This window comes from Aotus nancymaae, unplaced genomic scaffold (genome assembly GCF_030222135.1).
Source record: "Aotus nancymaae isolate 86718 unplaced genomic scaffold, 86718_ANA_hifiasm-v0.15.2.pri h1tg000032l_0, whole genome shotgun sequence".
Lineage (NCBI taxonomy): Eukaryota > Metazoa > Chordata > Mammalia > Primates > Aotidae > Aotus > Aotus nancymaae.
The window spans coordinates 18863381-18890269 of record NW_026988445.1 but is presented as its reverse complement, the minus strand read 5'-3'; the positions used below and the strand labels follow the sequence as shown (position 1 = coordinate 18890269).

The following is a 26889-nucleotide window of genomic DNA, read 5'->3' as shown; positions in this document are numbered from 1 at the left end:
GAAAGAAAGAAAGAAAGAAAGAAAGAAAGAAAGAAAGAAAGAAAGAAAGAAAAGAAAGAAAAAGAAAGGCTGGAGGGACTCACAAGAATCTTTCTGGCTCCCATTGATGGCTAAGGAGGGACAGGGGCGGGCGCTGGGCGGAGCCTCAGAGGCATCCTCTGAGCAGCCGCCTCTGAGCACGACGGGAAAATCCTTCCTCCCTCGGACATGGCGCTCACCTGCCCGGCGGCAGTAGCCGGCTCCGGCGCCGCGGTTCGCGGGTCTGGGCAGAAGAGCAGCCCCAGCTTCAGCCGTGGGGTGGAAGGAGGCGGCGGTGGCGACGGCGACGGCGGTGGCGACGGCGGGGGCGCGGCCCGTGGGCCCGGGTGTTAGACCTGAGGGAGCCCGGGGAGCCGGCCGGTGCGCGCAGGCTGCATCAGCCCCGGGGCGCAGCCGGCATGGTGTCCCAGGTGCTGCAGCTGCTCCGGCAGGGCGTGTGGGCCGCGCTCACCGGGGGCTGGTATCACGACCCGGAACAGAGCAAGTTCACCAACAGCTGCCACCTCTACCTGTGGCTGTTCCTGCTGCTGCTGCCCCTGGCCCTGCACCTGGTGAGTGGGGAGAGTCCGGTATCAGGGCGCTGTGAGGATGGAGGGAAGAAGGAGAAAGGAACCACCGATTTGCCATCAGCCTCAGAGGGGAAAGGGTTCCTAGTGGTTCTTAAGAGACGGAAGGGGAAGGGCTTCAGGAATTTGGGACGGAGAACGTGCAGGGAAAGGGGGCTGTGAAGATTTGCTGGAAAATAAAAGAAGTAAACAGGACTTCGGGGCCTCTGAGACTCATTAAGAATTGATGCCGGATGTTAGGATGAGTCACTCTGCTTGTGGCAGGGAGCATGCAGCCCGTTTTGTAGGTGGGTAACTCTAGGCCTCAGAGCTGGGTGGCTTGGGATAATGTTTGGTGCGAAATACTGTAGATTGTAGCCAAGAGGCAAAACGAAATGTAAAAAACAAACCCATTTCAGTTATTGGTCCTTTTTTCCCCTCTCACCTTCTTTCTTGTTTTGCTTTGAGAAGGCAGGTTCAATTATCAATTTCTCACCTTGTAATTTCTTCACCACCATGTATAGCAATCTATAGGAAGATATGATAATGGATAGATCTGAAATCATGATGCCTAGGTTAAGTTTTGAGTCTACTGGTTGCTAGTTGTGTGACCTTCGGGAGGTTATTTACCGTATCTCATCTGTAAAATGAGAAAAAGAAATAGTACCAGAGTTACAGATTGTTTTAGGGATTAAATGAGATAGTATATATAAAGCCACAGGTCTGGCTTGACCCGAGATTGGACTCAGACCTGAGTTTACAGTTGTGTTCTGCTACTTATTAGCTGATGCCCTGATACTGAACTTTTCTAAAACTTAGCTTTCATATCATTAAAATGGATGTGATCATCATAATCACCACTTCATAAAAAAATTAACCAAAAATGTATATAAAAAGCGTTAAATACAGAAACTGCATGGAGGCCCTTCAGTAAGTGCAAATTTCTTTCTTCTTTCTGATTTTGTGCACCATTTTTCTTAATCCATTTTTCCTTAGCATATGGGTCCCAGTGTCTTCCCTTTCCTAGAGGGACAGCATAGCAAAGTCATGAGGAGCACAGCCCTCACCAGGGTGAAATCCTGGTTCTGCTGCTTACTAGACCTAGTGTGAGCTTGAGCAAGCTTTACCTTCCTTGTAAAGCAGGGATGATTATAGTACCTTCCTTATAGGGTGAAAATCAAAAGTGAGTAAATTAATAAATGAAAGTACTTCTTAGTACCTGGCACACACAGAGTGCTCAGTAAGAGATGGTTCTTTTTTCTTCTTTCCCCATCTTCTAAAATCTCTTCATTCTTAGGCTTTCTGATTCCTTTTAACTAGAATTAATTTCTCTTCTCCCTTGCCCTTGTACCATTCTCTATTTACTATTAGTTTTACAGCATTCTGTAGTTAGACTATTATTAGCATTGATAGTACTTTTCAAATTCTGTCTGGTACTTAGTTGTTAGAACATGTATTTCACTTATATGTCTAGATCATAGGCTTTTTTGAGGACATGTGGCTTTTTATGTTGTTTATTCATCTTGGTTTTTCCTTGTACACAGCAGAGTGCTCTGCATTTGGTAACACTGATCTCATATATAATTAACTGTGTGCCTCTTTCTTTTCCAACCAGCACTAAATAGTCTTCCTCATTATGCTTTTTGAAAATTTCCTGATAATGATAGCAATATATATTTCACCTATAATCCCACTCCTCGTAAATAACCACATTAGCATTTAATGTTGTGTTCCTGAAGATGTTTTTTTCTATGCATATGGGCTCATTTTTTATAAAACTCTGCCTAAGATTTGATGTGTACATATGGTCAGAACCCTTAGTTTCTACCTAAATATGCTTTATTGAGTAGCTTGATTTAGATCTTGCATTTGTGAATAGGAAATTGTCCTTCATTAACTTACTTTTCAATGATTTTTAAATGTAATTTTCAGCTAAATCTTAAAATTTTAGAAGTAAAATTATCCTTAATTTTACTTTTATATCAGACTTTAAAAAATAAAACAAGTGTGCCCAAATTTTTATATCTTTATGCCACCATGCCTTTAACTGTTATAGAGTAATTGTATGTGGGTGCAGTTACTGTTATGCTACTTTTTAATATCTAGCCTATCTTATTAAAAACATGACAGATTAGTTTTTTCTTGCTTTGGTCTTCTGGACTCTTAAAGTCCCCTTGAAATAAAAGGCCCCCTTCCCCAGTGGAGGCTTTGTTCTTCATATCTTGGTGCTGAAATATATTCCTCTGAACTGAAGTGTTGCCTGTGATTGTTAATGTCTTTTTTAATGTGTTCATTTAGGATAATTTGTCCAAGAAGATACCTGACTGCTTACTGACAGCAGGGGCTTAGTCAAAGTTCAGTGAACTTTCTGTTTTTTGTTTTTTCACAATTTTGGTTTAAACATGTTTAATCAAGAAAGTTTTGGTGGGGCACCATGGCTTATACCTGTAATCCCAGCACTTTGGGAGGCCGAAGTGGGTGGATCATTTGAGATTAGGAGTTCAAGACCAACATAGTGAAACCCTGTCTTTACTAAAAATACAAAAAATTAGCTGAGTGTGGTGGTGCACACCCGTAATCCAGTTACTTGGGAGGCTGAGGCAGGAGAATTGCTTGAACCCTGGAAACAGAGGTTGCAGTGAGCTGAGATTGTGCCACTGCATTCCAGCCTGGGTGACAGAGCGAGACTCCGTCTCAAAAAAAAAAAAAAAGAAGTTTTCACTATTGAATCTACTTTTTAATTTAACAAATACTTTGAGTATTTTAAATAAACATTTTATTATTAATTTTTGAGGCAAATTTATTTCTAACCCTTAGAAGGTACTTAGATCTGGGTGACAATGTGGAAAATAGTGATTTATTAACATTTATAAACTATGTATATATTTGTGAGAAATGTTTGGAAGTGTACAACAAAAAACAGCAAGTCAATTTGGATAACTTGGAAAGAGTTTTACTTTGGGTTGTTATCAAGCTCATTTTCTTTTGGACACACTGAAAGGTGATTTGTCTTGAGAGATATTTAAATTGTCACTTATTACATGTGTTTTGTCTTTATTCTTTTGAGATGGTTATTAATGGAGATTCAGAGCAGAGTTTTATTTCCAGAAGGAGCACATGGGCATGATTCTGGCTTTGTGTAAGTTCTGAGAGCACCAGCCTCATGTCAAAAGACACGGTTCCTGTTCTTCCTCTTATCGGTTGTATGGCCTTGTGCAAGTCATCTTACTTCTCCAGACCTCAGTTTTATCATCTGTAAAATAGGGATAACACTTTCATTTTATAGGTTTAGCAACTGAGGTCCAGAGAGAGTCCGCTGTTTTCCCAGAGTCATCTAGATGGTCAGTGGTAAACTTCAGCATTTTAGCTGAGGTCCAGTAGCATCCAAGTCTTCGGCCTTTCCAGGACACTATGCTGCCTGACATAGTACATGTAAGAGCACTTTGAAGTCTGTGAAACAGTGGAGCAACATACAGTGGAATTATGATTATGCCAGTGGCATCATGGTCAACTCCACTGGAGAGGAAGAGTTGAGTGGTGGGAAGAATGGGTGGAACCTTCACATCCTTCCAGAACCCATGAACGGAAGGATGACATTAGACTTGATTTTCCGGCCTGACAAATATGTTAGGATGGGCAGCCCTTTCCCCGCTTTTGTTTTATGGCTGTAGCTTTATGTTTCCTTTCCTTTAACTTTAGCCTGACTTGTTCTGTTTCCAGTTCTGCTTTTTAAAATTTAACCTTAGAGACTTTCTTTGATAGAACTACATCATTTCTAATTGCTATAATTCTTTTACTTTATTTCATTTTTTGAGACGAAGTCTTGCTCTGTCACCCAGGCTGGAGTGCAGTGGCACGATCTCGGCTCACTGTAGCCTCTGCCTCCTGGGTTCCAGCAGTTCTCCTGCCTCAGCCTCCTGAGTAGCTGGAATAATAGGTGCACGCCTGGCTGAGTTTTGTATTTTTAGTAGAGATGGGGTTTAACCATGTTGGCCAGGCTGGTCTTGAACTCCTGACCTCAGGTGATCCTCCCTCTCAGCCTCCCAAAGTGCTGGGATCACAGGTGTGAGACACCGCGCCTGGCCTTTAATTGGTATAATTATAATTAATAGGATTATCTGTCAAATGCTGGCATGGCACTAGGCAAATAGTAAGCACCCAACACATACTAATAGTTATTACAGCTAGTTGGTGACATTTCTGTAATGGCCTACAGCCATTTCCCAGTCTGGTATGTCATTATCTTTTCTTAGGTCTCACATTCCTCTGTTTTCAAACAATATTTTTCTAACATTTTATTATAAAAAGTTTAAAGCATACAACAAATCTGAAATAATTTTACTGTGCACAGCACTTTGATTTTACCCCATGAGCATTTTACTGTACTTGCTTTATCACGTATCTATCCATTTGTCCATCCTTCTATCGATCCCTTATTCTACTTTATTTTCTTGATGCATTTCAAAGTGAACTGCACACATCAGTCCATTTCTTCCTAAATACTTCACCTTGCATAATAAATGACATTTTGATAGAAATTTAAATATATTACATTTTAAAGAAAGTTGCCATGGAGCTTGGTTGTTGGCTGTTGGCTTCATGCACTAGGCATCTTGGATTATTCTACCCTTTCACACCCGTAACCCCCATAACAAGGCTTCCTGAGGCCTAAGACGTGAAGGTACAATTGAATGTTGAGGTTTGAGAGTAGAATCTTAAGGTTTTACAATTTATTTGGCCACCCTTCCCTTCCTTCCTACCTTCTTACTTTTTTCCCCCCCATGCTTCACCTAGACTTCCTCCCCTACTTTTAACATATAAGATATCTTGGTGTAAATGATGGAAACGTGGCCTGCCCAGAGAGGCACCCTTTCCTGGCACATTTAATCCTGTCAGCAAGAGACCTTTGTGCAGGATGCAACCTGCACAACCTTGCATAGCAGGCTTGGCCCATTCCACTTGATTGTTATTCTCTTGGACTGCTTGGCATGTTGCTGTTCCCAAAGGTTACCTCTGTTCTAGTCAGTCTTAGCAAATGTATTCAATTTCTTCAAAAGAAAGGCTTTCTTTGTGAATGAATCACATAGTCCATGCTTTCTTTCCTTTGACTCCGGAACCTTGATATTTGGTCTTTCCACATCTGGGGGCCTTATTTATTCTTGCATGGAGATGCTTGATCCTTTGCACTATCTCCATAATTTACCTGAATGTCCAGCTTCCTGCCTCCTGCCCTCACCTGCCTGAAGCAGAGTTGTACTTGAGACTAAGAGCCTGCAGCATGGAGTTGCTTAAAAGGCATCCTTCCTGGGTCCTGGGCCTCCAAAAGAACTACAGACTCAGTCCTTCTAGATTTGGGCTGAATGCCATCCCATGCAATTGTCTCTCAATTTCTGCTGCTCCAGATGACTCTGCAGACAGAAGGCTGTGTGTGCAGAGGGCTTGCCTGTGTGGAGAGCTCTGCTTTCCTGAAGTCGCTTCATTTGTTGCTGGGGCAGCCGTCTTCAGTCTTTTCAAATTGATACTTCTTTTCTTGAATCACAGTTGCTCTCTTTGTGCACAACTCCTCCCATTTATCCTCGTCGTCTGCCATTAGACACATGCATGTCTGTGGGCAGGATCTATGTCCCCAGGTTGTGTTTCTGCGTTTGTTTCTTCTTTCCATTCCGGTACTATAAGTTCATGACAAATTTTCTGGTAGTTATATCTCCTGCCCCATTCTCACTTTTCTTAGGGCTTCTTGAGATTGCCTCCCATTAGTGGCTGCTTGTATTTTGAATGGTTCACTCCTCAGATACATGGTATTTTTCCTAAGGGTAATGTCTAATACTTTAATACCCTATTATTTGTTTTAATTGAACAATCTAATTCACTTGGTATTATTTCTTTTGTATGGAAGCTAATACTAGGTGATTATTACTTTCTGGCTTTAATCATTTGGTCTCATAAATGGTAAATTTTAAATATCAGGTATCTTATTCCTATTTCATCTTCTCTAAATCTCCTTCCTATGCCCTCTTCAAGAAGAAAATGGACTTTTAATGGTATTCAGATTTTTCCATACTTTTTATCTGGTACATTTTCTTTCTTTAGCATTTACAATTGTATTATCTTACTATTATTGGAATAGATAAGAATAACAGCCAACACTTACTGAGCACATAGGCAGATACTTTTGTAAGAGCTTTGCAAGAAAGAAATCATCTCACCTTCACAGTGCCCTAGTGAGGCACTATCATTATTCCCATTTTATAGTCAATGAAACTGGCAAAGAGAGGTAGGCTAATATGCTTATGAATACACGGCTAGTCATGGCCTGACTAGAATTAAAGCCCAAGCGTTGGAGTTCTTACCCACTCAGCCATACCATTTCTAATAGGTAATTTTACAATGTGGGTATATTAGTTCATTTTCATACTGCTATAAAGAAATACCTGAGACTGGGTAGTTTATAAAGAAAAAGGTTTAATGGTCTCACAGTTCCACATGGCTGGGGAGGCCTCACAATCATGGCACAAGGCAAATGAGGAGCAAAGTCACGTCTTACATGGTGGCAGGCAAGAGAGCTCGTACAGGAGAACTCTTCTTTATAAAACCATCAGATCTCATGAGACTTACACACTATCATGAGAACAGGATAGGAAATACCTGCCCCATGGCTCAATTACCTCCCATTGGGTCCCTCCCATTACATGTAGGAATTATGGGAGCTACAATTTAAGATGAGATTTGGGTGGGGACACAGCCAAACCTTATCAATGGATATATATTTGTTGCATGTTGGCATGAAGAGATACAAACACTAAAACTGTACATAACATATAATAAAAAGATAATTTCCCTCTCACACTTATTTCTAGTTTCCCACTTGAGATGGAACCACTGTTTTCTTCTTGTGCTTTCTTGCAGTGATATTTTATATATATGTAAGTGGAAGTTGGAATGTAAGGGGTCCTGAGTGTAATCATAAAGCACCCTCATTTGTCTTCCACTTCCCTTTTAATTTGCCCCAGACAGGAGTTTTTTTTTCCATATCTCAGATAAAAACATGGGTAAGCCCCATAACTTCAGGTCACAGGTTATACAAATTTTATAATGGCTTTAAGCAGCAAAATACAGACTTGATTTAGATTGCAGAATATGCAGTTCCATAGCATAATCAAAGCTTCCATCATCCAGTCATTTCCAGGCAGGAAGGGACATGAGAATGGCACAGTCTCTTTCTTGCTCTCCTCCTTCCTCATGCATTGACCGATGTTTCTGATGCCCTTGGCTTTGGAGAGCAGGAACATTCTTTGTTGACTGGCACAGTGGTAAGCTGGTCTTGGGCTCTCTGGTACTTGTCTTGCATCTTTGCCCTGTCTGGTTGCTTACTCTGTCTACCTTCAGCTTTCTTCTGCTTTAGTCTACTCTGCTCCATAGCCTGTTCAGACATTACCTAAAGCAACTATGTACATATTCTTGCATACACAGTCCATGTCAATGTTCACATGTTCTTTTCCCTATCACACTCTGGGAGAGCAGGCCAAGCTCATATGTCCATCAGAGCAGCTAGCCAGCCAGTCTCTGATCTTTCCCCTTTTCTAGGAAGGAATCAGACAGCTGTGCCTTCTACCCCTGCCCAAATTGTAGGGGACTCATATTAAGCCTCTGAGTGATTCCACTGAAGCCCTTCTCTCCTGACTTGGGGAGGGGATGGGACATAGGACTAGCTGCACACCAGCAGGCCTTTCCAAAAATCTTCATATACCCTCTTTTTAAAAATTGTAAGATATCATTTTGAGTAAGAAATTTAGGACCATGTAACTCATCCTCATAATCTATCTAGAAATGTCTGTTGTTTGTCCCAGAAATTTGCATTGGAATCTCTTACCCATCCTACCTTGGTTCCTTGGTCAACACTTCTATTAGTAATCATTTATGCATACATAGCTTTGTTGTCCCTCTTGACAGAACATCTTGGAGATTGTGACATAAACAGCCTCCTCATTATTTATGCCTGCATAGTATTCCACTATGTCTATAAAGGGAAACTTATTTGACTAGTCCCTATTGAAGAATATTTAGGCTTTCAGATGATTTTTAACCTAATGCCATTAGTTGGACACATATGGGTCAGTCAAGATGTGCTAGCTTATGCTGAAGTAATGACTAACCTAAATATGTGTTTGGCTTTACCAAGTTAATTTTTAATTTTTAATTTTATTATTTCTTTTTAGAGAGAGGACTTACTGTCACTCAGGCTGGAGAACAGTGGTGTACTTGTAACTTACTGTAACCTCAAATACTTGGGCTCAAGTGATCCTCCCACCTCAGCCTCCTGAGTAGCTGGGACTGTAGGCGTGCACCACCATGCCTGACTAATTTCTTATTTTTGTAGAGACAGGGGACTCGCTATGCTATTCAGGCTGGTCTTAAACTCCTGACTTCAAGCAGTCCTCCCACTTTGGTCTCCCTAAGTGTTGGGGTTACAGGTGTGAACTATGCACCTGGCCCTATTTTTTGTGTGTACTACACATCTAACATGGTCCTTTGGGATGTCAGGGGTATGGTTAGCAGGGAGTCCTATCCATTATAGGTATTTAGAAACACTGGGCCGTGTTCGGTGACTCACGCCTGTAATCCCAGCACTTCGGGAGGCTGAGGCAGGCGGATCATGAGGTCATGAGATTGAAACCATCTTGGCCAACATGGTGAAAACCTGTCTCTACTAAAATACAAAAACTTAACTGGACGTGGTAGCATGCGCCTGTAGTCCCAGCTACTCTGGAGGCTGAGGCAGGAGAATCGCTTGAATCCAGGAGATGGAGGCTGCAGTAAGCTGAGATCACTCCACTGCCCTCCAGCCTGGTGACAGAGCAAGACTCCATCTCAAAAAAAAAAAAAAAAAAAGAAAAAGAAACATGGGTTGTTTGAGTCTTCATTTTGGGGTGACTGGGAGCATTGCTTGCTATCATCTCCCCCTGTGACTCTGGATGATCATGCTAGTTGCTATGACAGCGGGACGCTGAGTGGGTATCATACTCTGGCTCTGAAGGCTCCTGCCTGGCAATAGCAGATACCTGTTGTCGTCATATTTCTTTGTCAGGGAATGTTGCATGGCCACACCTCACTTCAAAGGGGAAGGAGGGTGCAACTCTACCCTGTGCCTGAGGGACTAACTGGACATGTTTGTTGGACAGCACTTATATCTATGACAACAGACTGAGTTCCAGATGGTCTGCTGGTTATTGTGGAGACAACAGGAGAACAAGGTGTATTGATATCTTCTCCCCACATAGTTAGCAGATAAACAGGCATGAATAACATAGTGATAATTGTTACTGTAGGGGAAGTACAGGTGCTATACAGTAAAGATGGAAGATGGAATCTAGGCATGAGTACTTAAGGAAGGCTTCCCAGAGGAGGAAGTAACTTCTAATCTGAAGTCTGATGAATGAGTAGGAGTTGAGTGCAGAGATGAGCAGAGGAGAAACAGCATTCCAAGCAAGGGGAATGGCATGTATTAAAACTCTAAGATGTGTGAGAGTCCGGCCAGTTTTGCTGTATCCTTTCAGAATATGTGGCAGACATCAAGACACATGACTCTTAAAAACCTCAACAGATATCTCTTAAGGAAAATAATATTCTCCCAAGTAATTATCACACCCAGAAAAGTTATTGATATAATGATATTGTCTAATATATAGTTCCTATCCAAATTTCCACAGTTATGCCAGTAATGTCTTATAGAGCTGGGGGTTTTGTTTTGTTTTTCTGTATCCAAGATTCAAACAAGGATAACACATGGCTTCTAGTTGTCACATCTCTTGACTGTTCTTAGTCTAAAACGAGTTCTCTAAGCCTCTATGTCAGTGTTGTATCCCTGTCATGCATCACATCAAAGAGATATGATTCTTCCACTTCTCCCCAGTCCCCATCATTGTTTAAGGTAGGGTCAGCCAGATGTCTTTATTGTAGGATTGGCAGTTTCCCCCTTTATATTTAGTGAGCAATCTGTGGCGTGAAACCTGGAGACTGTATATATTGTATTTCTAAAAGTCTTTCACCCAAGTTATAGCATAAATTGATGATTCTTTATTAAAATAATTATTACAATGGTGGTTGCAAAATGGTAATTTTCCAAGTTTCTTCCTACCTTTATTAATTGATATTTTTCTGTAAAGAAGAGTTTGTTTTTTTTCCCCATCCTCATAGTTTTGTTGTGCTTTTTAGTGTGGTCTCATAGACTCATTTTTTAATTCAATAGGAGTATAATCTATTCCTATCATTATTCTTTTTGATGTTTAAATTATCCAAAATTTGGCAAGTGAGACCTTCTTCATGTGCCTCCTGAGTTTTCTTGGATATATCCTCATCAGTTTGTGAGCACTTTATTGCTTTCTGCCCCAACAAGATATTCTAGGGCTAGTAATTTCCCTGCTCCAACCCTGGAGGAATCAGCCATTTTGCCAAGGAGCCATGATCCTTTAGGTGGGGAATTACATTTGGAAACCAAAATCTAGGGCTACAGTAGTTGCATTTGTTGCTACTAGGTGTCTTTGCCTCTAGCCCCTTTCAGTAGACAAAGCTAAAAGATTGACTCATCTATAGATTGAATGATTGAATAATCAATTAAAGTTTATTCTGAGACCTTCAATCTTGCCCATATCAAAGGACACTTCCTCTCCTTCCCCTATTTCACATTTATATCTCCCTTCTCCCACTGTGAGAACTCTAGCTCACAACAATATCATTTGCTCTGTCCTTAAATATACCCATAGATTGCTACTCCCCTAACACATAGACAAATCTTTAAGGAAAAGTTCAAGACTGTTTAGGAGTTATTATTAATTATTATGACGATGATTATTGAGACGGAGTCTCACCCTGTCACCAGGCTGGAGTGCAGTGGCACGATCTTGGCTCACTACAACCTCTGCCTCCTGGGTTCAAGTAATTCTTCTGCCTCAGCCTCCCGAGTAGCTAGGACTACAGGTGCGCACCACCATGCCAAGCTAATTTATTTATTTATTTTATTTGTTTTAGTAGAGACGGGGCTTCACGATGTTGGCCAGGATGGTCTCAATCTCTTGCCCTTGTGATCTGCCTGCCTAGGCCTCCCAAAGTGCTGGGATTACAGGTCTGAGGCACCATGCCTGGCCTATTACTATTATTTTTAGAATACACATCACCAGTAAGGTACTGCCAGAGTATCATGCTCAAAAGTTACCTAGATGAATTCTTTTCTAATTATTTTTTGGTTCATTTTGTGGTTATACTATCAATTTGATGTATAGTTAAGTTTACTTGTAGCTATATAATTTTAGCTTCCTCTATCCTTGCTGATTTAATAATTTATACCAACAGGAGGTATAAAACATTAACATAGTTCACTAAATATATAAAAAGATATGCTGAATTACTTTATCAAAAGATTTCTCCGACTGCTAGATGGAAAGTAGATCAAAGAAAGGATAAAAATAGAAATGAGAGGTTCAGTGTCTATTTCAGTCATCCAGTCAAGAGATGGTGGTGGCAGTAAGGATGGAGAATTGTGGATAGATTTTGCTAGGATTCAATGATAAGTTCATTTTTAGGGTAGAGGAGTAAGGATGGGGGAGAGATGCCTGATTATCTGGTTTGAGCCAGAGGTGTATGGGGTACCATTGACTGAGATGAAGGATGAAAGAGGACAGTTGGTAGGGAAACCAAACACTTAATTTTACACATAGTAGTTTGGAGTTTCCTTTTATATATCAACGTGGAGATGTTGAGTAGATAGTTGGATATAGGTGTGGGGAGTTTAAAGGAACAATCTAAGCTAGGGATATAAATTTGAAAATCATCAGCATAGAGATAATATTTACTGCCAAGGAACTGGGTAAAACTTCCTTAACAATGTGTAGAGAAGGAAAAGAGTGCTAACAGTGAAGCCCCAGGAGCCTTACACTCAGAGGCAGGGCAAAGAGGAGGCGTGGGGAGACAAGGGAAGAGCCAGGAGAGCATTTCCACTGAGAGCAACCGTGTTGCTTGCTGCTGTGAACAGAGGAAATTGTGGTTATTTTTTGTTTTTCGGGACATTGACAAGAACACTTTCTGTGGTGTATTGGGAAGTAGAAGCCAGATTGCTGTGGGCTTAAGAGGCAATGGGAGGTGAAGACAGTTCTTTCAAGTGGGGAGCAGAAAAAGGGCACAATATCTGGAGAGAAGTTTTGAGTCAAGGGGGTTTATTCCTCTCTCAAGGTCAGAAGGTCCTTGAGGGTAGGGCTGTGATTTGAATCCCTGTTGGTCCTTCGAGTGATGCTTCATACACAGCAGAGAATCTAATCATTCTGCATTAATGGAATCTAACTCCATAGAGAAGGCGCAGTTTTGGTAGTGCACATGACAGACCGTGGTCAGACCCATTTCTGTAGACTCACCACAATGTTGTGGCCAGAATCCAGATCTTTAAAAATGGAGCTTAAAAACAGTGACATTACTCCTGGAATTGGCTTGCCTTAAAGTTCAATTTGCCATTGCTTCCAAGATAACATTTATTATTTATGTAGCAATTATGTATTTCCCTGTGGTACTTATATAATAATTTACATTTTTTTCCTATCATGGGAAACTTGGACTTTAAAAAAATTATTGACCATTGAATCAGGCAAAAATAAATGTTACCTCATTTCTTGTTACTGACTGATATTAAGTATAGAAGGGAAATGTAGACGCTTTAAACCATGAAGGACCTTAAGCATTTCTAATTCTTATCTCTTATTCTCTGATATAAACATTTAGATTGGATTTACTGTGTGTTTCACTTCCTTCCCCCAAATCTTTACTATCTCAAACAAAATGCCAGATAACTAATACTCATAGCCCATTAGCATATAGTTCCCTATCAATAGACACCTGTTTCTAGACTAGCCTTATCTTTTGTTAACTTATTTCTGCTTTCAAGACTACAACTAGATACTTAATAATCAGGGAAGAAGAAAAATTCCTGAATATAAGAAATATCTCTGAGCAATCCCTCACACAAATATTTTACAAAGACAACAGTTGTCTGGCTTATTTCAGAAATATTTTTTCTTATTGTGTATCAACCCCTCCGACTGTGTATGCAGGCAATAAAACACTTGCTGTGTTGCTGTGTTGCACTTTGTTCCTTTTTAAAACAGCACATCTAAATTTATTATCCCATGGTATTGATGAATGATGAAGAGATAATAATGATGATCATGATGGTAATGATCATGAGAGACATGAACATTTAAGTGCTTATCATGTGCCAGTGTATTATTTTATATTTATTATGCTTAATCTTTATAAAAGTTTTATTCAGAATTATTTTTCCCATTTCACAGAAGAAACAGAGATGTACAAAGGCTAAATAACTTCCAAAGGTTGTACAATTCACTAAATTGAGAAAAAAGTATGTAATATAAAATTACCATCATAAATACTTATTTATTGACCAATATTTCTGACCAGCTATTTGCTGGATACCAAGCTGGGTGCTGAGGGTGTAATGGAGAATAAGACAGACCTGGCCCCATCCTCATAAGACTTACCATTTTTACATGGCTCTAGGAATAAATAAGAATCAGTAGAAGAGGGCTGGGTGCTGTGGCTCATGCTGGTAATCCCAGCACTTTGGGAGGCTAAGGCGGGTGGATCACTTGAGGTCAGGAGTTTGAGACCAGCCTGGCCAGCATGGTGAAACACCATCCCTACTAAAAATACAAAAAAAAATTAGCCAGGCGTGGTGATGAGCACCTGTAATTCCAGCTACTCGGGAGGCTGAGGCACAAGAATCATTTGAACCTGGAAGGCAGAGTTTGCAGTGAACTGAGATGACACCACTGCACTCCAGCCTGGGCAACAGAGTGAGACTTCATCTGAAAAAAAAAAGAAAAAAAAAGGTAATACAAAAAGTGGCTTAAACAAATAACCATTCTCAAGAATTCAAAGGGATGTATGTTCAAGGTGAGTCACTGAAGCACTATTTGTTCTAGCAGATGACTGGAAACAGGTATCCATTGAGAGGGATTGGCTTAATGAATTATGGTTCATCTTACAGTAGAGTACTACACAGCTGCAAAAAAGAAATGAGAAAATAGACTGCTGTAGAGGGATCCCCAGGTAACATTGTTAAGAGAAAAAAGCAGAAGATACATATAGACTAAAAAGGGGGAGGGAAAGATGAAGCATACCTGCAAGTACTTATGTTTCAAAAAGACACGTTGAAAAGATAAAACATTAATAAGAACATAGTTACCTATAGAAGGAGGGAAAGAACAGGTGAAGGCAGTAGGGCTAGAAATGAGGAATGAACCTTGATAGATTGGTGGCATAACGAAACAAAATCTTTGTTTTATTTTTAATGAATTTCTAAGCCTCCTGATACAACATAAAGGCAAAAGAGCCACAGAGACATCTTAAATTACATTCAGTAAACTTATTAAGATTTTATACATATTTTGACATTATTATATATGTAGTAAAGGGTAAAGAAAATAAGAAATCATGTTATGATATTTAGGAATAAGGATTTCAGCAATAAAAGAAAACAGATTAATATAAAATCAAGGACTTACATAGAACATTGTAATTTTTAAAGTTAGAAATATTAGCCTGGAGTGGTGGCTCACATTTGTAATCCCAGCACTTTGGGAGGCTGAGGCAGGTAGATTGCTTGAGCCCAGGAGTTCAAATCCAGCCTGAACAACATGGTGAAACTCTACCTCTACAATTATATATATATAGACACACATACACACACACACATATATATATATATATACACAAAAATTAACTTGGTATGGTGGCACATGCCTGTAGTCCCAGCTACTTGGGAGGCTGAGATGGATCATTTGAGCCTGGGAGGTCGAGGCTGCAGTGAGCCATGATCATGCTACTGCACTCCAGCCTGGGCAACAAAGTGAGACCTTGTCTCAAAAAAAGAAAAACAAAATAGAAATGTCATTCTGAAATTATGACTTTTTTAAAAAAAAATATTTTTGAGCACTACTGAAAAACCTAGAGTCAGTGATAACTCAACGAGAATGGACAGATCTAGAACTCAGGTTTTAGTCTATGAATTCCATTTTCTTTTAAAAGAAACTAGAACTCTTTGGAAAAAAATGGTTTATTCTAGGTCTGCACCAGAAAATGAACAAAAGGAGTCCATAAGTAAAGAAGAATTATTGAAGAGTACTAGGGTCATGTGAAAAAGATGTGAGAGTAAACTTGTAGGTGCTGGCCAAGTATGTTCAATTTGGGCCCCAGTGAGATCTTCATACAGTGATATGCATTTAGGAGGGGCCCTGATGCCTTGCCATGAGTCACCGGCTTCTCTGCAGACTTGCCTTCTCTTGGCTCTGTTGGCTCCTGAGGGGCACAGTTTGCCCTTGCCACTGTTAGTGGACCTTGAAAATGAGTGTGTGGGAAGTCAGGGCTCAACATGCTTGCTGCAGACAAGAAAGACTGTAAAGCTAACTGCGTGTCAGGCACTGTGCGTGCACAAAGAGTAGACTCAGCCCATGCACTCAGGGAGTTTATAATTACTTGAAATAGAATCCATAAAAATGTGGTAACTGTCTATGAGTGGTGCAGATAATCACTGATTTGGACATCAGAGTGTTTAACACATAGTTTACACTGAACACTTTACTAATTAATCAATAAAGAATAATAAACATAATCTGTGATGTTGAAAATAAGTTTTATCCAGGCTTTCCTTGTCTTTCACTTGTGATTCATTGCTTCTTGGTGGTCTTTGCTTGGTTCCATTTCCCTTTTTCCCTTAAATTTGGGTCTTCTCTTCAAGTCTGTCTTTGTATTTCATGATCTCCTTTCTCCCGTGGAGAGTCAGGGCACTGTATTGGCTTCACCTGTTGCATCTGTGCTAATGATAGGTGCCCTCCTCCACACTACCCTCCATGTCTTATCTAATTTCTGCGTCACAGTTGAAGCCATGGACCTCTGGAGCCTTCAACAACAGCCCTGTTCTCTGGTTTTCTCCACCTGCTCTAATTGGACTGCCTTGATGCAAAGATAGGACAGCTTACCTGTGTGAGCCCTTCAGTTGTGTGCCCCTCTGTAGTGTTTAAATATTAGTTTATCCATCTGAATCTGATCTCCCCATTTAGGTGTTGACTCCCTGTATAGAGACGGGGTTTCTCCATTTTGGTCAGGCTGGTCTTGAACTCTCAACCTCAGGCGATCTGCCTGCCTTGGCCTCCCAAAGTGCTGGGATTACAGGCGTGAGCCACCATGCCTGGCCCATCTCCAGAATATTTTTATCTTCCCAAACTGAAATTCCATTCCCATTAGACAATAACTCCCCATTCCCCTCTCCCCCATGTCCCTGGCAACCACCATTCTACTTTTTGTCTATGAGTTTGAATACTCTAGGTACCTCATCTAAGTGGAATCGTATAGTATTTGCTCATTTGTGATTGCTTTATTTCACTTAATATAACATCCTCAAGGTTCATTCATGTTGTAGCATGTGTCAGAATTTCCCTCCTTTTTAAGGCTGAATAATATGCCATAGTATGTATAAACCACATTTTGTTTATTCATTTATTTGTTGAAGGACATTAGAGTTGTTTCCACCTTTTGTCTGTTATAAATAATGCTGCTGTGTACATGGGGGTACAAATATCTCTTTGCGACCTGGCTTTCATTTCTTTTGCAAGTATACCCAAAAGTGGAATTGCCAGATCCTATGTTAATTCTATTAATTTTTTTGAAGAATTTCCACACTGTTTTGTGTAAATAAAAATATAGCAACTTAACATGTGTTACCTCCTTTCAATATCACCTTGTAAGAGTACTCATTTATTCCATCTGGGTGCCATGGCTCAAGCCTGTAATCCCAGTACTTTGGGAGGCCAAGGTGGGTAGATCACTTGAGGTCAGGAGTTTGAGACCAGCCTGGCCAACATGGTGAAACCCCATCTCTACTAAAAGTACAAAAATTAGCTGGGCATAGTGGCGTGCACCTGTAATTCCAGCTGCTTAGGAGGCTGAGGCAGGAGAATCGTTGAACCCAGGAGGTGGAGATTGCAGTGAGCTGAGATCTCGCCACTGCACTCCAGCCTGGGTGACAGAGTGAGACTCCATCAAAGAGAGAGTATTCATTTATCTCAACAATCCTGCCATTAATCCTAGTGGTCTCAGGCTTTCCTTTTAGAAATGTTTTCAGAATTCTAACACTAGCATAGGAGAACAGTGGCAATAGTTTCTGTCTGCATTTATGTCATGCTTTACTGTTTTTGAAGTGGTCTTGTAGAAAAATCAGTTCATGTTTCACAGTGTGTATTCACAAATGTAATTTCATCCAACACTGCAACAATTCCATGAAGCACATTGTCCCTTCCTCACCTCCTTGTTGTTGGTCCTACTTCTGTCTCCATTTGTCCTTCTACATAGATGAGTTTGTAAAATGTATGTAAAATGTAGATACCAACTTTTTGCTTCAATGCTTCACTAGCCTTCTCTGCTCTTCATCATGAAGAGCAAAGTCCTAAGCGTAATGTCAAGATCTTTCATTTCTTACCACTTGGCTCTGACTTCAAATACTCCATGTCTGTGATTCCCAACTATTTGCTCTTCCTGGAAGGTCCTTTGCTTTTATCATGCTGTTTCCTCTGCTTGGCTTCTCTCAGCATGCTTTATAGTTTTCAGATGTGTGACTTCTCTGAAATAGTTTTCTTGGTCTGCCACCCCCATCCCTCAATCTGAGTTAGGTACACTATGATTTACCTGAATGACAGCACTTGCTACTCTACTTTGGAATTCTACTTTACACATCTGCTCTCATGCTTGACTTTGAACTTGGTATGTATAGGGACTATGTTTCTTTTGTCTCTGTGCTTGGTACACTTTTATCCATTTTTGAGTTAAGCACTAATTTTCAACTGGGGGAGAGTTGATTTTGCACCCCCTCTGGACTGTCTGGAGATATCTTTGGTTGTCACAACTGGAGGGATTGCTACTGGCACTTAGTATGTAGAAACCAAGGATGCTATTGAGGTTGACATAACTTTGTCTTGAATAAACTTACTGATTCATTCTATTTATCTCAGTGTACATTAAAACTATAAATATAATGTTAACTCTTACCATGGTCATTTAAAATGAAAAAGTCAACATAAGTTCAAATTCCTTGACTATACTAAACATTCATTTACTAAGTTATCCATTCAGTATTCTTTATCAGAAGAGAAAAGAGAAAGGATTGGGTAATTATAGGTGCCAGCTTTTTAAATAATTTTCAAAGTGAGTAAGCCTATAAAAATTCTCATTTTAATGACTCTGCTGATATGGCCAAATCTAACTTCCTAACCTTTGGCCGTTTTTTCATCTTACCATTCCCTGCAGCACCATCTTAATGATCTAGACACTCACCTGCCACCTCTTTATCTAGAATTTCTCTCATCAAAGCTACACACTAAGAAAGAGGTCCAGGAAACCAACAAAATTAGAGCAGATTTCATAAGAAACAGACAGCAGACCCAACAAAAGTCAAATAGCAGACCTGAAAGAAAGTGTTCTATTTTACTTTTTTGTTCATCTTACTTTGTAGGACAGAAATTCACATAAATTTTGAGAAACTGTCAAATGTCTTGATTCTGTCTACCTTATCATTTTTAAACTGGTATTTGCAAGGGGGGCCTATTTCTAAGGGGAGCTGCATGGAAGGCCCCTGTCCATAACCTTTGGAGGCAGGTTCATATATGTCAGGATGCATTCTGTACACATCTACGTTCAGAGGTTCTTGGCCTATATTTCTGGGATCCGAACTTCTGCTGGGCTTATTCTAATTTTCAACATATAATCACAAGTTCCAGATTTTCTGATAAAATACTAAATGTGTTAATTTTTTCATAAAGGAAATGCATGAACTATATAAGAAATATTTTGAATCTGAAAATTTGTAAATCCCTTCATATATATAAATGCAGAGAAATGATAGTACTTGTCTGTCATGTGCTTTTTTTGGTATACACACCTGTTCTCAATCCCTCAAAGAATTATAACTTACTTAAATAGGACCCAAGAGTCATATTTGAATGGCACAGGCAAGATACTACCATTTATCTGTGAAAGGAATGAATGAATGGAAGGGAGATGGATGACCAGATGGACAAATGTGCTCTCTCTTAATTTGACAAAATGGATGAACAAAAAAGAATCTCTGTTATCTCTGAAGCAGGTAAGACCACTCACATTACTCAGTCTGAATTCTATCTTTTTGGATGAACCTATGGTTTTCAAATAGTCGTAGAACTTGTAAGGCTTCCAAGAGCTTTAGTAGGATGTTCCAAAGCCCACAAATGGCATAAATAACCAGACTAAGCAGTTCCCCACAGCCAGAGGAAATGCTCTGGCATACGGCAGAACCATCCCAGCACTCTTGGATGGGCATATAAATGTCAAACTTGAGTGTGACTGTTATGTTTGGCAGATTAATGCCTAGTTTATTAGGCCACATACTCTGAGTAAAAACATTTTCCAAATTACTTGAAACTTAACCTTTAAGCAGGAAAACTCAACTTATTTTAACCACATTGATGGGATAGTTTTAAATGTCCCTGCCTTCTCTAACAGTATATTGAATATCATAGACCATTGTAATTCTAGATATCATATTATGCTATTGTAGTGATAGCCTCAGACATAACTGAGGTGTGCTTGTGTCTCAGAAAATATTCGTAGAAGTGTCTTTGCCTTTTTATGGGTACGTTTTCCTCTTTCTAGTTTTACTTTTCCCATGACTTCAGCCGTCATTTATTAAGTCTTGTGCGCCTACTTCTGTTCATTCCTCATTTTCCCTTCTAGTTTCTTCTGTGAGCTGGGAAACTGAGTTTATTAGGCTTATTATGTGCCATACAAATGAATTATGCCTATACCAAGAGAACAAAACATTCAATGAAATGCTGAGTGGCTTCCTTTCCAGTTACGTTCAAGAATCTCACTCATAGACTTGGTGACCTAACAGATATCATCTCCCTTTCTGAGGCACTTAAGGGAGACAAAAGAGTCAAACAGAGAGAGTTCAGAAGATCATCTTTAGTGTGAATCAACTGATATTTGGGAATGTGATTGATATTAATATCTGCAGGCAAGTGGCTTCCTCACTGTGGACCCCAGAGTCATAAAGACCTACCCATATGGTCAGAGGCACCATGCACAGCCTTGGGCCTCTTTCCTTGGGGCCTAACACTGGAGACCTTGCAGTAGAGGAGCCACCCAGACACACCTTCTTGGCCCAACCAGCTCCTGAGAGAGAAGAAGGGGAGGGCATGAGAAAGATATGCCCCATTCCTGTTCCCCAAATCACTCATCAGAAGTCACTGAGGGAGGAGTGAGTCAGGGGGCAGAGAGGCCAGCTGTGTAGAGGAAGTAATCCCCTCTTTTGAAACCAAAGAGTGGGGAGGAATTGTCTCCCTCTAACACTGGTGTGTTCTGACTGCCCAGAAAGGCCGCATTTTTATTAATTTCTCCTGAGTCTCTGGCTCTCTGTCAGGTCATTGAAGTTGCTAGGTAGCTAACTTACAGAGAGGAGGAGTTCTGTGAGCTCATCAATGCTGCAGCATGACCCACTTTACACCCAGCTTCTTCATGTGCAGAATGAATCTATTCATTTCCAGAATTCTTCAAAGTCAGCTTGCAAAAGCCAGTTGATGATGTACCCTTATGAGGTACATCTCAGTAAAGGTTGAGCCCCCAAGAATGTCCTTCTTTATGTCTGCACACAGAAACCCTCAGCAGTGGTTGATTCTCACTGGGCATGGGCATTGCTTATACCTAATCCTTACTCAGACAGATTTTTTATCTGTCCAGGCCATTCAAGAGATGGGAAGTAATAACCCATTGGGCTGTAGTTAAAAACCAGAATGATATAAAATGACGCAGCTGCTATGGAAAATGGTGAGGCAGTTCCTCAAAAAATTTAAACGTAGGCCGGGCACAGTAAAGCCTGTAATCCCAGCACTTTAGAAGGCCGAGGTGAGTGGATCACCTGAGGCCAGGAGTTTGTGACCAGCCTGGCCAACATGGTAATACCCATCTCTACTAAAAATACAAAAATTAGCTGGATGTGGTGGTCCGCGCCTATAGTCCCAGCTACTCGGGAGGCTGAGGCAGGAGAATTGCTTCAACCCAGGACGTGAAGGTTGCAGCGAGCCAAGATTGTGCTACTGCACTCCAGCCTGGGTGACAGAGCAAGACTGTCTTGAAAAAAAAAAAGAACAGAATTACCATGTGATCCAGATATTCCTCTTTTGGGTATATACTCAAAAGAACTGAAAGCAGGGCCTCAGATATGTGTACACCTATGCTCAGAGCAGTGTTATTCACAATAGCTAAAAGGTAGATGCAACCCAAATGTTCACTGATGGATGAATGAATAAACAAAATGTGGTCTAGCTATACAATGGAATATTATTCAGCCTTTAAAAAGAAGGAAATTCTGACACAGGCTACAACATGGATAAGCCTTGAATACATTATGCTACATGAAGTAGGCCAGTCACAAAAGATCATGTACTATATAATTCTAATTATATGATGTATCTAAAGTCATCATATAATCATAGAGACAGAAAGTTTAGTGGTGGTGGCCAGGGGATGGGGTGCGGGGAAAGTGGTAGTTAGTGTTTAATGGGTACAGATTCAGTTTGGGAAGATGAAAATTCTAGAGATGGATGGTGGTGACAGTAACACACATGTAAGTGTAATTATCACTACTGAGCTCTGTATTTTAAAATGGTTATGATGGTAAATCTTATATTGTGTATATTTTACCACAATAAAACAAAAGTTGATTTTTTTTTTTTGAGACGGAGTTTCGGTCTCGTCACCCAGGCTGGAGTGCAATGGTGCGATCTCAGCTCACTGCAACCTCTGCCTCCTGTGTTTAAGTGATTCTTCTGCCTCAGCCTCCTGAGTAGCAGGGATTGCAAACATGCGCCACCATGCCCAGCTAATTTTTGTATTTTTAGTAGACTAGGTTTCACCACATTGGCCAGGTTGGTCTCAAACTCCTGACCTCAGGTGGTCCGCGTAAATTTTTAAAACCCAAAATAATTAAGAAAAAGTAATAGGGGCTATTAGTATTTAGTGTGCAATTAGTAGTATTTAGTATGTAAATATAAATAAGAATACTAAATACTGTTAGTAGTATTAGTAATATTTAATTTAGAAGTATTTAAATTAGTAGTAGTAGTAATATTTAATTTAGAAGTATTTAAATTAGTAGTATTTTAACTTATTAGTAGTATTTAGTATGTAAATGTAAGGTTTATATTTACCAATGCATCTTTTGTAAATATAAACCTTATCTGCTGCCAGGTAGTGGACCTGGCTTTATTTTCTATCTCATATTATCTTATATAGTTATTTCTTCACTTATTGCTTTATATTTATTTGTGGACTTTCCCCCCCATGACATAATAAGAACCAATAAGTGATGGTGGAAATCTCTTACTTTATCTTTTACTTGTTGATCATCTTCCTCTTTCTTTTTTGTGCTGTTTGTTTGACTATTCCGTTTTAGGGACAGGCTTACCTAGAAGATAGACTCTTGCATGGGACCATGGCAAGCTGTCCAGGGGCTGCTTAGGCGCAGATATGGACTGAGCTCCGCTGTCTGCAAGCCTAGCTATGTTTAGGTTGCGGCACAGACTACACTGATTACTGGATTTCCAGTACTCTTTAGGGCAGTCCATTGATATAGCGTCACGTGCATCATTGTGGCTGTCCTGGAGTTCACCTTGGGACACTCAGGGATCTCTTTCCATCCCAAAGAATAGGAATGTAGTTTAGGAAGGACCAGAGAACCTGTGATAGTCCATGGTCCTGGAGAGAATTAGGAAGGTACATGGGAGATGCTACAGAGTGGGACAACTCCGCCAGTCCCAGTGATTCTTTTTGTTTCTTGAGGCGATTGCATAGAATTGAGCTGAACCTTACTATAGTCACCATGCTCAGATCATTTTTCTCTGCTGGAAATATCCCTCTTCCTTTTGGAAGTAATACCTTTTTGTGGTCCCCTGTGTGCATTACAACCCTAGGGAAATCCATGGCCTGCAGGTGTTACCCCAATGGGAGGTCAGGGAGGGGAATGGAGGAGTGGTTACTCTAAGCTTTCTCTCTTGTTTTTCCTTCTGTTCTCCACAAGGCTTTTTGTGTTTTGTTGATGAAAACAAATACATTCCTGGCCTTTAAGACCAGATGCATAGGAAGATAAACTGGATTAGGCCATAGATAAGAGCTCATCAAACATGGAGGCCCCATGTGGTTGGCTCACACCTGTGATCCCAGCACTTTGGCCAAGGTGGGCAGATCATCTGAGGTCAGGAGTTCCTGCTCACAAATCATATATTGGTTATCAGTCCAACTACTACAGAACCTGAGAAATGAAAAAGACTTAAAAATATAAAAAGATAGCAGCTCTTTCTCCTCAGGTATTTGAACCAGTAAAACTTACAAAATTAGTCAAATTTGAAATCTTGCCCAATTTATGTTTAATACATAGTCCAAACATGCTTCCAGATTTAAAACAGAAAGAAAATTTTAAGCAGATGATTTTTCTCTTTCTTTTCCTTCTTCAGGCTTTTCCTCCAAATGCGATCCTTATATTTTTCTACTGCAGTTCAGTGACTATTTTCTTCACGATAATCAAATTGGTTAGTTACCGCCTACACCTCATGTTTGATAAAGGAGAAGTAATTCAGCAAAAGCCCTCCAGAAAGGAAGAAAAGCCAAGTAGAGACAAGGAGGCCAAAGGTGAACACATAACTAATCACAAAAATCCAAGGTAATAGTTCCAATTAATGTGACAGTTCAAAATTTAAATGTTTTTATCTTGGTTAAAGTAAGTTTTTGTTATCAGTTGTTTATGAAATTACTAGTACAGGCAGACAGAAATATGTGCATTTTTCTTATATTTAAGCATATATTTAAAGCATAAAATTGACATTCATAATCAAGATGGTTTAACTGGCTATCAATATGACTTTCTCGTATGATCTAGAATTCATTTGCCTTAGGCTTAGCACTGCAAAAAATTTCACTTCACTGTTTTTATGTTGTTATTTAAATGCTTAGAGCATGCCAGAGTATTTTAAAGAATAGCATGTGTGTTTGTTGATATAAAACTGATACATTACATAGAACTGAAATATTGAGAGTATTGAGAGTTAGCATTCTTTTCACAATTATTTGTATTATTTCTTATAGCTCCTTAAGATAGCATGTCCTCTAATTTAAGAATAATGTTTATTATAAGATTTATCTGCTGCACATGGTGACTCATAAATTTTACATTTTGGGAGGCTGGGGTGGGAGGATCACTTGAGTCTGAAGTGAGCCATGATCATGCCACTGCATTCCAACCTACCCGGACAGAGCGAAACCCTGTCTCTTAACAACAACAACAACAACAACAAAAGATTTATATGTAAGGAATATGACAGAATGGACTCTAGGAAAAAAAGACTGTTTTTAGACTAGTACTAAAAGAGTCATGCTTCAGTTTGATAATATCACTCACTGCTCTTGTGTTTCTCATGTTGGGTTAGCAATAATAGGCAGATTCACAATGGCAAAAAGGAAGAGGCCAATCGAAACCTCTCCACGCCTCCCCTCCGCTGCAGCTCCAGAGGGCAAAGCATAACCTCTCATCGCTCTTCTGGGCCATTGGTTAGTGGTCTTTTATCCTGTTTCACCCTTTTTGTGTTGTTTTGTCATTGATCTCACCTAGAATGGGAGTGTTTAGCAGCAGCGATTGTAGCTTGCATGCTGTAATCACTGGTTCTTATACAGTGGAATATCACATCCCAGGGTACAGAAATGGCCTGAAGGGTGCCCTTGGGACCATAAAATAAATGTCCAGTCATGTGTTCAAAGCACACTCACTGGCCTCCTCTGCCGTCCACCCTCCCTGCTGGGTCAGCCACCCTGGTCAGAGAACCAATGTGCAGACCTTTGCTTTCCTCTCCATTCTGCTGTCATTCATTTAAGTCATCAAATCTGCAATGCCTTCCACCTGAAATGGATATCACCTCTGCTTTCCATTTTAAATCACACTTGTCTTTTTGGAAAGTCAATAAAGTACCTTTTTCTAGATGAACTTTATTGAGCTCTGTTCACCATGTGTAAGTCATGGCTTATTCCTTCTCTTTTTACTTTCTTAGTAGCAATTCTCCCTTTGTCACAGTACAGTTGTCTTGGTTAAATGTCCATGCTTATGTATGTTTGTATCCATTCTGGTTCCCATTTTGTAGAAGCTTAAGGAGAGTGGACATTGTATTTTCTCTTCCCTACATACCATTTAGAAAACCAGTAACTACTGATCAGTTACTGTCAACTGCCTGGAAATGGACGATCAGCTGAGTCATCTCTTGATTTTTGTTTCTTTCATTTGTTTAGGAGTTGTCAGCACAGGAAACTGTAGAAGATCTCAAAGGTAAAATGTTGTCTATATTTTATCACAGCATTATCCTCAGTGAAGTGAAAAATATTTTTATAAAACAGAATGCCAGTTGATTAATTGCAAATAAGAACTATACCTAAGACTGCATAGTTATATCTTGGCTTTGTTTCTTTAACTCTTAATTTTATTTTTTTCTCATCAGTATTTGTATATCAAGTCTTAATTCAAATTGTGATATTTTGTTGATCATAATTCATTATCATTTCTCCAGTCTGTGCCTCGTTTCATATGGCTTATAAAGAGCAGACATGTAAGTTTTTTATTGATGATAATTTATCAATTATCATCGATATAAAATTATATTATAGTATATACATCAAACAATGACAGGAGAAATTGTATAGCCCTCTGCATATCTACCTTTATTTCAAGTCACATTTTGTTTTGGGGGAACATTCTCTTAACCTAAACAATTTTTTTTTTATGTTTTTACTAAGATTATTTTTGTCTTTTGACTACCTGCAGAAGGCTTAGAAAAGATCTTTTGGAGGCCTGAATTGATTCCTTCCTTTCTCTGCAATTCTGTTTTCTTTTCCACTACTACAAAACAAATTTTATACACTATTTCAATTTTGAAAATAGTGTAAAATTTAATTTGTTGTGGAAAACAGCTGAGATTAGCACCATAGCCCTGAAGCCCTAAAATGAAGTTTCTTTTTTCATCATTCAGCTGTATCCCATTATAACAATAAGTACAGGATTATCCAGATTTTTTTCTATATTATTACTACTGAACTAAATTCACATTAGTTAGATTTCTAATATTTTAGTTGCACATACAACTTAATAACAATGTTACTTTATGTCTGTTTTATACACATAGATACA

General features: G+C 39.7%; 1 protein-coding gene across 4 annotated transcripts in view; it reads left to right on the top strand.

The window, feature by feature from the left end:
* Positions 1–437: 437 nt before the first annotated feature.
* PCNX2 (pecanex 2) overlaps positions 438–26889 on the top strand; it is a 308138-nt gene continuing 281686 nt past the window's right edge. For all 4 annotated transcript variants that reach the window (XM_064383610.1, XM_064383609.1, XM_064383611.1 and 1 more), the window contains exons 1-4: positions 438–590; positions 24179–24384; positions 25148–25268; positions 25998–26034. In XM_064383610.1, the coding sequence (XP_064239680.1) occupies positions 438–590; positions 24179–24384; positions 25148–25268; positions 25998–26034 (517 nt within the window). The remainder of the gene's footprint in view (positions 591–24178; positions 24385–25147; positions 25269–25997; positions 26035–26889) is intronic.